Source organism: Arachis hypogaea, chromosome 14, assembly GCF_003086295.3.
Source record: "Arachis hypogaea cultivar Tifrunner chromosome 14, arahy.Tifrunner.gnm2.J5K5, whole genome shotgun sequence".
Classification (NCBI taxonomy): domain Eukaryota; kingdom Viridiplantae; phylum Streptophyta; class Magnoliopsida; order Fabales; family Fabaceae; genus Arachis; species Arachis hypogaea.
Window position 1 is genome coordinate 20,075,239 of NC_092049.1, and position 11,926 is coordinate 20,087,164.

The 11,926-nt window shown below is 35.9% G+C and overlaps 1 protein-coding gene and 1 long non-coding RNA gene across 2 annotated transcripts; one reads left to right on the top strand and one right to left on the bottom strand.

The window, feature by feature from the left end:
* The first annotated feature begins 6,092 nt into the window (after positions 1 to 6,092).
* On the top strand, positions 6,093 to 8,896 carry LOC112741768 (uncharacterized). The gene is made up of 5 exons (XM_025790869.3): positions 6,093 to 6,467; positions 6,598 to 6,752; positions 8,129 to 8,193; positions 8,286 to 8,411; positions 8,489 to 8,896. Exons 1-5 carry the CDS (start codon positions 6,358 to 6,360, stop codon positions 8,546 to 8,548), a joined length of 516 nt encoding a protein of 171 aa, XP_025646654.1. The 5' UTR covers positions 6,093 to 6,357; the 3' UTR covers positions 8,549 to 8,896.
* Positions 8,897 to 10,398: 1,502 nt separating this feature from the next.
* Positions 10,399 to 11,382, bottom strand: LOC112740312 (uncharacterized). The gene is made up of 3 exons (XR_003171083.3): positions 11,031 to 11,382; positions 10,692 to 10,730; positions 10,399 to 10,536 (listed from the first exon to the last, which is right to left on the bottom strand). It is a non-coding gene; the product is annotated as an uncharacterized lncRNA (long non-coding RNA).
* Positions 11,383 to 11,926: the final 544 nt, after the last annotated feature.

Here is an 11,926-nt window from a genome sequence, read left to right on the forward strand (position 1 = left end):
AAGGAGTAAACTAGTAATAGAGTTATCAATTTAAAATTTATCATTAAGCACAAGCAGTGAGCAAAGCCAATCAATCAAGAAGAAGCACTAAGGACTCACTATGCACTCGAGGAAAAAAAGAATCAAAGGAATGTTTAATCAATAATTAAAGCACATAAAAAAATAGCACCAATATTATTTTAAACAAAAATGCAAGACACAATACAAAATGAGTTATGAATCAGTAACACAGGCAGTGCAATTTTTCATCAAGCAGTAAGCCAGTAATAGAGTTATCAATTTAACATTTATCATTAAGCACCAGCAGTGACATTACAAGAAAATAAGCTTTCTGCCATGATTTTACAAGTGCAAAAAGCGTGCCGATAGCTGTTCGCTACGCTTTTTGAGCTATTGACACGTTTTTGAAAGGATCACATCCACCAGCATGCCGGTTGCTCTATCGCCACGCTTTTATGGATCTATCGGCATGCTTTTTTTGTTGGCACGCTTTCATCTCTTGCTACGCTTAAAAAGCGTGGCCATAGGTCTTAACCTATAGGTACGCTTAAAAAGCGTACCGAAAAGTTCACATATCGTCACGCTTTTAAAACGTCCCAGAATGTTTGTTTTGGGTACTCTTTAAAAGCATGCCGATAGGAGAAAATATGGCTACACTTTTTAAAGCGTGGCGATAGCCAGTGATACGGCCACGCTTTAAAAGCGTGGCAATAGCCTTAAAAAATTTTAAAAAATTTCTTTTTCTTATTTTTACCATCACCGCTGCAAAATATAAATTTTCAATCCTTTTTTATTACCAAACCTACAAATATAGTATGCAATTTTTAGTACAAGATAAATCAAACAATAATTAGTGATACATAATTTTTGCGATAATTATTTTATACATTAAAAAAACTAATACTCAAATACAAAATAAATCTCGAGTTCGAATTTCAAATCTAAAAGGTGAAAAAAAATACAGAAACAATACAACTTAAATTCTATTTCCTTTGCTGTTCCTCCTTCCTCTAGCCCTCTTAAACTTCCTTTTCTTAGATCATACATAATTGTTTCTTGAATATTTGGATAATAATTGGAAGGAAAAACTTGTAAAATAGAGCAGTGACAAATTTGAAGAAACAATGATCATGAGTTAAGACTGCAACTGAGGTGAATTCTGATGGACAAGACATGTAAAAATTTCTCTCACAATTCACCATCAAAATCAAATTGTAACTCCAATAGTGAGTTACTTTACTTTATATTACAATAAAGTGAAGCCTTCATCATTAGTGAACCAACACAGAACAAAACAAGCCATTGATAGTGAAAACCCCCATGTGTCCTCTCACTAACCATTCAACCGTGCAGAGAGGAACATAAAAGAATGTACATTGAGCTGAGATGGCACCCAAAAACCAAAAACTAATGGCCTTCTAATTTTAAATAAAAAAAAGACAACTATATAGTCACAGAATTTTCCCTCCATGAAAACCCCCATTGTGTCCTCACTTGCCTCAATAAAGGTGATCAGGTTTTCTGAACCTTTTTAGGAAAAGCCATTCAAATAAATAAATAAATAAATAAACAAATAAAGGTGAAATATGATAGCAATTTTCATAATACTCACGGTTCAAGCATCCAATAGCTTCGTCTCTGAAATTTTTCATTTTTTTCACCATGGGCATAGTAGCAATGCAACACGTCAACACTTCCCGCCAAAATTTGATTGAAAAATGCCACAACCCTTGCATCATATAATTATTTGAGGATATAAAGACTTGATTATACACGAACTCCAAAATCAAGAAACTTTAAAGTTTACCTTCAATTTTTCATGAGCTTCTTTCACAGTTTTTCCATGTTTTTTCTTTCTCCAATTATGCCCATCCTTTCTGAAGTATCTCAAAAGTGTTCAATCAAATAGAAATAGTGAACCACCTGCAATAATTAAATGCAAGTCATGAAGTAACGTCTTCAAGATTATTTAGCAAAAACTATGAACCTAGAGATGAACTGAAATCATAAACCCTAAACAAAGAAAAATTTTATGCTAAACAACAAAACACTATTAATAATTCCTAATACCATGTGAACTAATAAAGTTATGCAACATGAATACATATTCTCTTTTGCTATCATATTTGAGGGAGAAATTATTTACCAAATTTACTGAAGTGCCATAATCATTGTAGTTAAATTTACAAGATCTATTAGAACACTAGAACATGAATACCTTAACTTCAAATATATTTTTTGGATAGGAGACTTTAACTTCAGATAGTGAGCAACTAAAAATATCTTTACAGTAGAAACTAATTCAACTACATGAATAACATGAGGACTATAGTGAAGGTCAGAAAAAATACTACACAAAACAATAATCAACCACCTTAATATTCAAAAGTTCTGATACTCAAAAATAACATCCCTAATCAGAAGTTCTAATAATCAAAATCAACACTTTTACCCATAGTTAGAAGTTCTGATTATCAAAATCCTTATTCTCTAATTAGAATATCAATTCATTATAATAATTAATTATTTACCTGAGAAGAGAAGAAGAGGACGATCAAAGAAGAGAGCAGAGAAGAAGTGGCGAAGCTAACAGAGATGAAGAAGGTGACCAGACCGAGCAAAAAAGCGTCAGTAGTCACCGAGAAGCTGGTATCTCTGAGGATCAGTCGTCACTCGTCCATCATCAACCAAGGAGTTCCGCTGAGGGCCGAGGTGTCTCTGAGGCTGGTGTGTGGTGACAGTTGCTGGTCAGGGTGGCGTGTGGTGATAGTTGCTGGTTAGGCTCCATGGATGGGTTGGGAAATGGGGTTAGGAAGAAGGCTCCATGGAAGGGTAACACGTGAAGAGAACGAGGATTAGGCTCGATGGTTAGGGTTATGAATGAATGCGGAATTTGAGGGAGGGGGATTGGGAAATTTTGGGAGGAGAGGAAATTGGAGTCAAAACGGCGTAGTTTGGGAGGGGGTTTCTAAAAAAAAAATTAAAAAACTGTGACAATAGGGGAGGGACTCTATTGGCACGTTTTTGTACGGTGCCAGATTAAACACAGGATAGCCACGCTTTTCAAGCGTGCCAGTTTCCCTCTATAGCCACGCTTTTTTCAAGCGTGGCAAAAAAAAGCGTGGTCAAATATCAAATCAGTGGCCACTCGTAAAAGCGTGCCGATTTCTCTCTATGGGTACGCTTTTCAAGCGTAGCAATAAAAAAGCATGGCCAAATTTCAAATAAGTGGCTACCCTCATAAAAGCGTGCCGATTTTTCTCTATTGCCACGCTTTTCAAGCGTGGCAAAAAAAAGCGTGGCTAAATCACAAATCAGTGGCCCCCCTCGCAAAAGCGTGCTTATAGACCACTTTTGGGCATGCTTTAAAAGTGTGGCAAAGTGTGGCAAGTAAAAAGAATCAAAGGAACATTTAATCAATAATCAAAGCACAATTAATCTAGCATAATTAACTCACAAAAATAGCAACACATCACTTAATTAATCAATAAAAACATAAAACACAAGTAGTGAGCATAAAAAATGATCACTGACCCTTAAAGAACGTGCACGAAGAGGGTTTGATTTTTGAACATATCATAGAAAAAAAAAAAGAACAACCACTAGCAGTGAGCACTGACCTAAATGGTGAGCAACTAGGGGTTGGGGAGCGAATAGGGGCTGGTGAGAGCAAACAGGGGTTGGAAAGCGAACATGGGTTAGTGAGTGCAAACACCGACAGCACAAAGAGGGAAGCTCTTGAGTGCGTCTGACGGCAACAGCGGCAGTCTCTCACTCCGACAGACCGATGACAGACGGCGACATCGATTGGTGGAGGCTAGGACTTTTCACATGTTCTTTGGTTGAGAGAAAGAGAAAAGAGAGAGGGACGTGATGTTGCAGAAATGGAGGAGAAAGGTTCTCAAATTCGAATTTAGGGTCAATTTTACTAGCGGATTTACCGTCGAAAAATTCGCCGCCAGTAACTTACAGCATGTGACCAAAATAGCGTGTTTCATTTAATTACCTTACCGTTGGATTTTTCGCCCCTGAATCCGACGGTAATGATCGTGCCATTTTTTCTTTTTTTTTTCTCTACAATTATTACTAGCGAATATACCGTCGAAAAATCAAATTTGACGGTAACTTTTTTACCCGACGAACTTATTACCAAATCCGCCGGTAAATCTGATAGTAGACTGCCGCTAACCTCCGACGTTAAATCCGACAGTATTCAACGTTTTTCTTATAGTGATAAATCCAATAGCTACCATCGTGAAAGCAGTTATCTCAGAAACAGATTTTAAAAAAGCCAACATGAAGGAAGACAACAATAGATAGGCAGCAAACATAAATCAAAGTAACAATGAGAGATTACCTAGAGACCACCACCAAGTTAATGGCAAAAGGCAAACACTGATGCCACGTATAAGAAGGATGACGCAGTAGGGGAATCACCGGTAGTGGTATGGGATTCTTTTGAAAAGATTCTAACGAGAAGTCATTCCAAATTCAAAACCACATCTAGCTTGGCTGTTGAAGCACATGGAATGAGAAATGCTTTAGTACTCGAAAAAAATCTATAATTAAAGAAAATTCTAATAGAATCATATTGTTTATCTCTCATTTAAGTGATTAAATAAAAAACCACGATTGGGGAGATTGATCCAATTTTAAGAGACATACATGATCTAGCAGGGAGCTTAGAGGAATGTTGTTTCACTTGGACACCCAGAGCAGGTAAAGAGCTCGCTCATCAAGAAGCTAAGGCGGCTAGCGGAGGAGTTGCAGAACAGATGGTATTGGAACCCCCCCCCACCCCCCCCCCCCCCCGCAGCAAGGCTCAAAATGCATAAAGATGGTAAAGTAGAGCAAAGGTTCAATTTCAGGGTGTCTCGAGGAGTCATGCAGATAGTTTTCTAGCACAGCAAGGAATCATAACCACTAATCAGAAACAAAGAACCCAGGTTTTAGCATCAACCAACCAGAACAAGGAGGTTGATTCAAAAACCAGGAACAGATTAGCGGCTCCTACCATCGTCATCTGTAACCAATTCGGACTCAACACGAAGAGGGAGACGTCATCGGCAATAGTGGTTTCAGAGTTCCCACCAATTCAGAAGAACCAGCTGCATCTTCATCTCGTGCCTAGTACAGAGGAACTACAAAGGGCAGAAGTGAAGCAAAGATGGGAGGTCAACTTTAGAGGTCGCAAGGGCAGAAGTAGGGACGTCAGTGGTGGCAGCAGCGGTGTCTGCGGCTACGGAAACAGAGTTAGCGGAGGCAGTAGAGGCGTCAGGGACGGCAGTGGATATAGAGTCATCGGCGGTGACAGGACCGACTGTAATGGAGTCAACGGCAGCAGTGCCATTGCCAGGGAGAAGGAAGATTCGCACAATTTTTCACCTTGAAGGAACAGGAAAAGACGAGCATCAATGATAGAGTTCTGATAGTGAATCGAGTCGGGTAGTGGTTCGATTTCAATTTTTTTAAGTTTGAGCAAGCCCTTAGTTCCAAGTCTTCACAAAAAAAATAAAAAAACACCCAACTTGAAGAGCATACAAGTAACTCCATGCTTAAAAGAGAATTACGCATAATAAATAGAATTTAACCTCTTAAACTTTTTCAACCACGTCACCAAAAATGATAATCATTATACAACCTACTAATGAGGAATTTATCCAAAGATGTTAACAACTTTCATCTCTCTTATAAATACCTACTTTGATCAAGTAATTTTCATCAATTCTTTAAGTTACATTTATTCTATTCCTAAATCTGTTGATCTTGACATTAGAATTCTTTACAGATACTTCTAATTACAATTCAAATGTGTTTTTAGAACTCTTTGGTCTTTATCATTCTATACTTAATAAATCTCATCAATCTAAGTAAACACCTCAAAACAAATACCAATAACTAAAATATAAGCTTTACTCATTTATATAGAATTATTTAAGTGTAAAATTTTATAGGTTAGTATTTTTTTTGTATGAGAGTCCTATTAAATAATACATATGTGATTAATTTGCCCATTTACAAAATTTTTCAATTTATTCAATCAAAAATAAAATCCTTACTTTAAAAAAAAAAAAAATCAATGTTTTTTAATCAAGCGAGAATATCAATTTGAGATAGAGCAAATGTCTGGTTTTGAATTTGGACGAAAGAAAAGAAGAGAAAAAAACCCAATTATTAATCTCAAAAAATGGGGAAAGAAAAACATTTTTCCAGGTAGTATATATTAAATTGAATTTAAAACTAACGAGCGGCGTCACAAACTCACCGAGTTGAAGAAGGGACAACAACCGCTGAAAGGGGAACCCCGCCACACGCGACGGAGATTTTTCCCCGAAAACTCAATTTCCCAAGCAGAAGATGGCGAAAGAAATTGAATCTCTGACAGAAGACGAAAGACGCGCACTTCGCGGAAGCAAATTCGCCCCTCTCCCTTCTCTTCCTCGCTCCAGTTCCCACTCCCAACCCAGGTTCTTCTCTTTTTTAGGGTTCATATTCAAAATTCAACACTTAAAATTAATCCATATTCTCTTCAAGTTTCGATATAATTGAATCAATTTTATTTGGTCTTGTGCGAAAATTCTTTGATTCCGTTTATAGGTTGGCACATCCCGGTGGACCATTGGCGACTAATAAAGCTGCGGCATTGGCGAAGTTTCTAGAGCGGAAGCTGAAGGAGCCTAATGGATTGGCTTCCATTAACCCTGATTTGCTTGAACTTGCTGTCAATAACGCCAAAAGGACCGTCTATGCAAGTAACAATAAGTCAATAACACTTACAATGCAACTCATTTTCCTTTTATTTTCTTCCTGTAATTTATTTTGGTTTATGAAAATTTCTTTCCCATTTTTTTTTATATCAAAACCGCCCTATGAAAACGTCCTTTTGGTCTCATTGGTGTTTTTATGGACATGAAAACCTGCATCTGTCAGTAGTTCCGCTTTAGTTTCATTGCTGCAATTATTTGCCTACAAATGCGTGGTTTTACTTTGTGATTATTGTAGGTGTTTTACTTGCTTGACATGGTAAATTTATATGATTTATCTATTGCCATTAGTAGTTGCTTATAATTATATGGTTTCCTTTTAGTTGTTTTATGATTCACAATTCATATTGCTGGTTTTCGATGGTTGTTAGTAATATACTGATACTAATATGGGTGCGTTTTATGTTAACCTGGTATCAAAAGCTCCAGGTTAATCCTAGCCACTCTCAGTGACACTTAGTTTCTCCCTCATGATTTTTTTTAATTGAAAACATAAGACTCCCACTACCTCTTCCCCAAGCCTTCACCATTGTCCAATTGACCTCTTCTTTTTTTTAATATCTAAAAGAAGAACCTGATGTTGAGGAATTCAATGAAAATTCAAATCTCAAATTGTTCCACACAACTCCTTGTCAAACCACATGCTAGTTGCGTCAACCATCAACTTTAGCATCCTTGTCATAGTCACGTAGGTGGAAGCCGTGGTCCTCTCATAAGGCAGCGGCATCGAACCTCTTGAAAAGAGGTGCTGCAAGATTGGTTAGTAGTTGAGAAGGAAGTGAAAGAAGTGGGGATGCAGGAAAAACGAAATGTTCTGAGCATGAGAGTAAAATGGTGTTGGAAAAATAATTTTTTATCCCAACAATTGATTGTGAATGAATGGCTCAAATTGGTGCAATTGACTATGTTAGTTTTTTCCAGCAACGGGGAGAATCTGCTCCTCTGTGCATTAGTGCGACTGAAGTTGTCTTTGCAGAGGGCGACACAAGGATCCTCACAATGTCCGAGGGACTTTGAGGGGAGGAGCCGATGGGTGATCACATGCTAATTATAACCTGTGGGACTTGACCAATACTTTCACTTTACTGCAATGGAGAAAGTTACTAGTTACCATGATTTCTATAAGTGTCTATATTAATATTCAGGAAATCTTTTGTAATCTTGTACTATATTCAGCAGTATATCTGTGTATCCCTGAGCTTACACTTCACAGTTTGTAACTTATGTGCATCTTCTCTTATGTCTCTATTTTCGCTTTAAAGTTTTGAAAATGCAAAACACTAGCTTTGTGTTGGACACTGCATTAAAGTGAATTTGCATGATAGTCATAAGTTGTGATCTTTAATGAACCTTTTCATCTTCAGGTGGTACTTCTAATCCCGAAAGAAGTGTTCGACATGTGGACTCCTTTGGTGACTCTGATTCAAAGGTTCTTGACTCTTCATTACCATTTATAGTTCTGGATGTCTGTTAATATATCTCCCTCAGCCTTCTATACACATTCATGTCTAATCTGGACAGGATTCTAGTGATGAAGAACAGAATGAGATTTCCAAGGTAAAGGAACACAAGAAGATGAAGAAGAAGACGAAGAAGAAAGACAAACAGAAAAAGGACATACAGAAGAAGAAAAAGAAAAAACGAAAGGTCATTTACTACTTATTGTTATTTTGTTATTTGCATCGGATTTGTTAAAATAAGTAACAAGGTTTGTTGTCCTGCAGGGTGCCGAGGACCCTGGATGTGCTGTGGTGAAAAAGCCAAAACAGAAGTTTAAATTCTGATTAGTTTTGTTCTGCTAGATTTTTATAATCACAAGGAGTGAAGGGAAATTGTTTCATTTTAGGAGGAAGACAGAAAAGAGGAGAAGGGGGGGGGGGGGAGGGGATCTTCTCTTTTCCTGTTTCGAAGTAAGAAAATTTATTATTCAGGAGGATTTGTAACATTAAGTCGTTAGCAAGACTTGCCGACTTCGTGAAAGAATATGTAAATCGGAAATATTTGGTAACTAATGAAAATTAGTCAAAAACAGCCATAACTTGTCTTATTTAGCATTCATTAAATGTTGTGACAATTAATGAATGCTAAATAAGGTAACTTCTGGCTGTTTTTTGTCTCCCTAGCATTACCCACCCGCTTTCTTAAGGTGATGATGTTTTTGGCGGGCTCAAGTTTTAAGCCCGACTTGCATTTTTTAGCAGGTTAAAGGATTTGGCCTAGTGATTTTTGTTTCATGTCACCCTTAATTTTTTCATTATCAAAATAAGTGTCCCTTTTTTTACTTGTATTACACGAAGGCCAATAGAAGTGTGGAAGAAGTCGTCCTTACGTTGAAAAGTACACGAGTTCTCCACTTCTCCCTAAGAAATGGTGAATGGAATTTGAAGTTTTATCCCAATACCTACCGGCGGAAATAATCAATAAAATTAGAGCTCTCCCCTCCTACATTAAATACATTCATGTATGATAAATAATATAAGAATTACAGCGGTTTAAGGTAACAAAGATTGAATTTCCTCCATAATATATATTACCAGGAATAATTAAATTGAATTAGTTAAATGGTTAGCTCACTTGCCCATTTAAATAAGTGTCGAGAATTTGAATTCTTAGTTGTGCATGTTGCAACCTAATGGCTAGGAGTGTTCGCGGTGCGGTTTGGTTCGGTTTTAAGGGAAAAAGTCATCCGATCTGAACGCTTAATTTATGTGCGGTGTGGTTTGGATTGGATGAAATTTTTTTGGAAATCCGATCCGATCCGATTACAAGCGGTTTGGATCGGTTTGGATTTGCGGTTTTTTAAATAAAAAAAATTAAATGCATATAACAAGTCTCAACATCAAATTTTAAATAATCGACAATGACATAACAAGTTTTAACAATATCTTAAAAAACTAACGATATCATAACAATAGAAATAAAATTATAGGTTAGTTAAAATAAATAAATAAATAACATTTTGAACATAAAATATTTATTAAATAATAATAATACATGAATAATAGAAAAATGTATAACAAATTGAACATGTTATAAGTATAATTGTAAATATAATAATATAATAATAATATTATAGCACATTGTGCGGTTTGGATTGGATTGGATCAGTTATGAAAAATAGATCCGAAATCCGATCCAATCCAACAGTTTGCAAAAAATAGAATCCAATCAAATCCGAATTAGTACGGTTTTAATCGATTTTCGGTTTGAATCGGATTGGATGAGCGGTTTAATTTAGATCGGTTTGAATTTGAACACCCCTACTAATGGCCAGAAATAAAACCTTAAATAGATCTCAAATTCATGATGCCTTAGTACTCTGTTTGTAGGGTTAAAAGATACTATAGAAACCAAAAAATATATATTACCAGATATAAAAATGCTATTTGTACACTAAAATCAGCCACCAATATATTTGTGTATAAATACATGTGTAGTTTAATTTATTTTCAATGTGTATTTATATTTTAGCATGTATTTTATACTGTTGAATGATTTTAATAGCTGATTTTAGTGTCCATGTAACACAACTCTACAAGGAATGGTATCGTGCCGCAGTGGTTACCAAAATTTAAGATTAATAAGTTATTCGCGGGCCGCAACTTTGTGGTTTCTAACGATGAGAACCAATATGTATTATTAATTTATTATATATTATTTATTAACAAGGATGTATGTAATGGAATACAAGAAGAGATGATCATCGACAGGTTGAACTGAATCATTATTCTTATTTGTTTTCGATGATGTATTTCCTCTCTAGCCAGCACTCCTAAGACATTATAAAAAAAAAAATCAAACAAGCAAATAGCCGTTAGTATCAACCACATCCTGATATCCAACATCAGTGGAAAGTATCATTCCCTACAAATAAAGTGAAAACATATCAAATGTTTAAAAGTCAAATTAATCGTTGACCATGTATACCATATCGTTAAGATGGTGGGAACTTGCAAGTTGGGGTGCCTACACACACGAAAAAGAAAACAAAAAATGGAAATATGAGATCGGTTATTATGAAGCGTATATAAAGATGATATTTATATATGTGTTAAAAAATCTTAGGTCTTATAAAGATTTTCTTCAAGATTCATTGTTAGATAATTTGATATATTTAACTGAATATATTTATAATATTATTTTTATATAAAAATATTTTCATGAAAGGACTCATCTTGTAAAAAAATCACACTAGAATGACCAGAATTGTAACTGGAACAGTAATTTAAAACCCTTAAAAGAAATGAAAATGGGGAATATATGTACTAGGATCTCGGCCGACGAGGACAATTACGCCCGTGCCACCAAATCTACAGGCATCAATAGTTTTGCCATGTGCCTTCCAGTAGCTGTCATAGGCATAGGATGCATGAAAACGGATGGTGTTTGGAAGGAAGCATATGCCTCCGGGCTGAATGGGCCCACAATTAGCTAAATGACTGCATGCATAGTCCAACCCCGCCTGCATCGCCGTATCCGTCGCATTGGGCTGCGGGAGGCACCATATTGCTTCCGTCGTTGACACAACCATGCTGTATGTCACTATGCTTATTAGTAACAACATATCAAACATCTTTGGTGCTGCCATAATAATACAATTTGTTGAAAGCTTATCAATGTGGGGAGGGAATTTATGAGAGCGCAATATGTGGATATAGATGTAATAGTGCTTGGATGAACATTTAGTATTTATACTGAACGTGTAGCAGGAAAAGTCTTGGATAAATTCTAAGTTATATCGTTATGTTAGGAAATGCATTTATTTTTTTTTTAAGAGATTTTACTATTTTAGTTTGACTAAAATCTTTTATGTTTTTATTTAAATAAATAAAAAAATATATTATTTACTGAAATAAATAATTTATAAAATAATTACGAAAATACGTTGCATCTCTTATCTCGTTTACAGTGTAAATGAGATAAGTTTACACATATCTCAGTGTGTAAACAAGATAAGACAGATCAAATGATACGTGTATATATCTCGTTTACACTGTAAACGAGATAAGAGTGGACATGGCCTATATATACATGTTGTTCACAGCGACGTTTTCGGCCCCATTTGCAACTTTTCGACCATTTTTTTTCTCTCTTCTATCATTTTCTGACCATTTTCTTGAGTAACTATAAGATGGCGCACGCAGATACACGTGATCCGGACA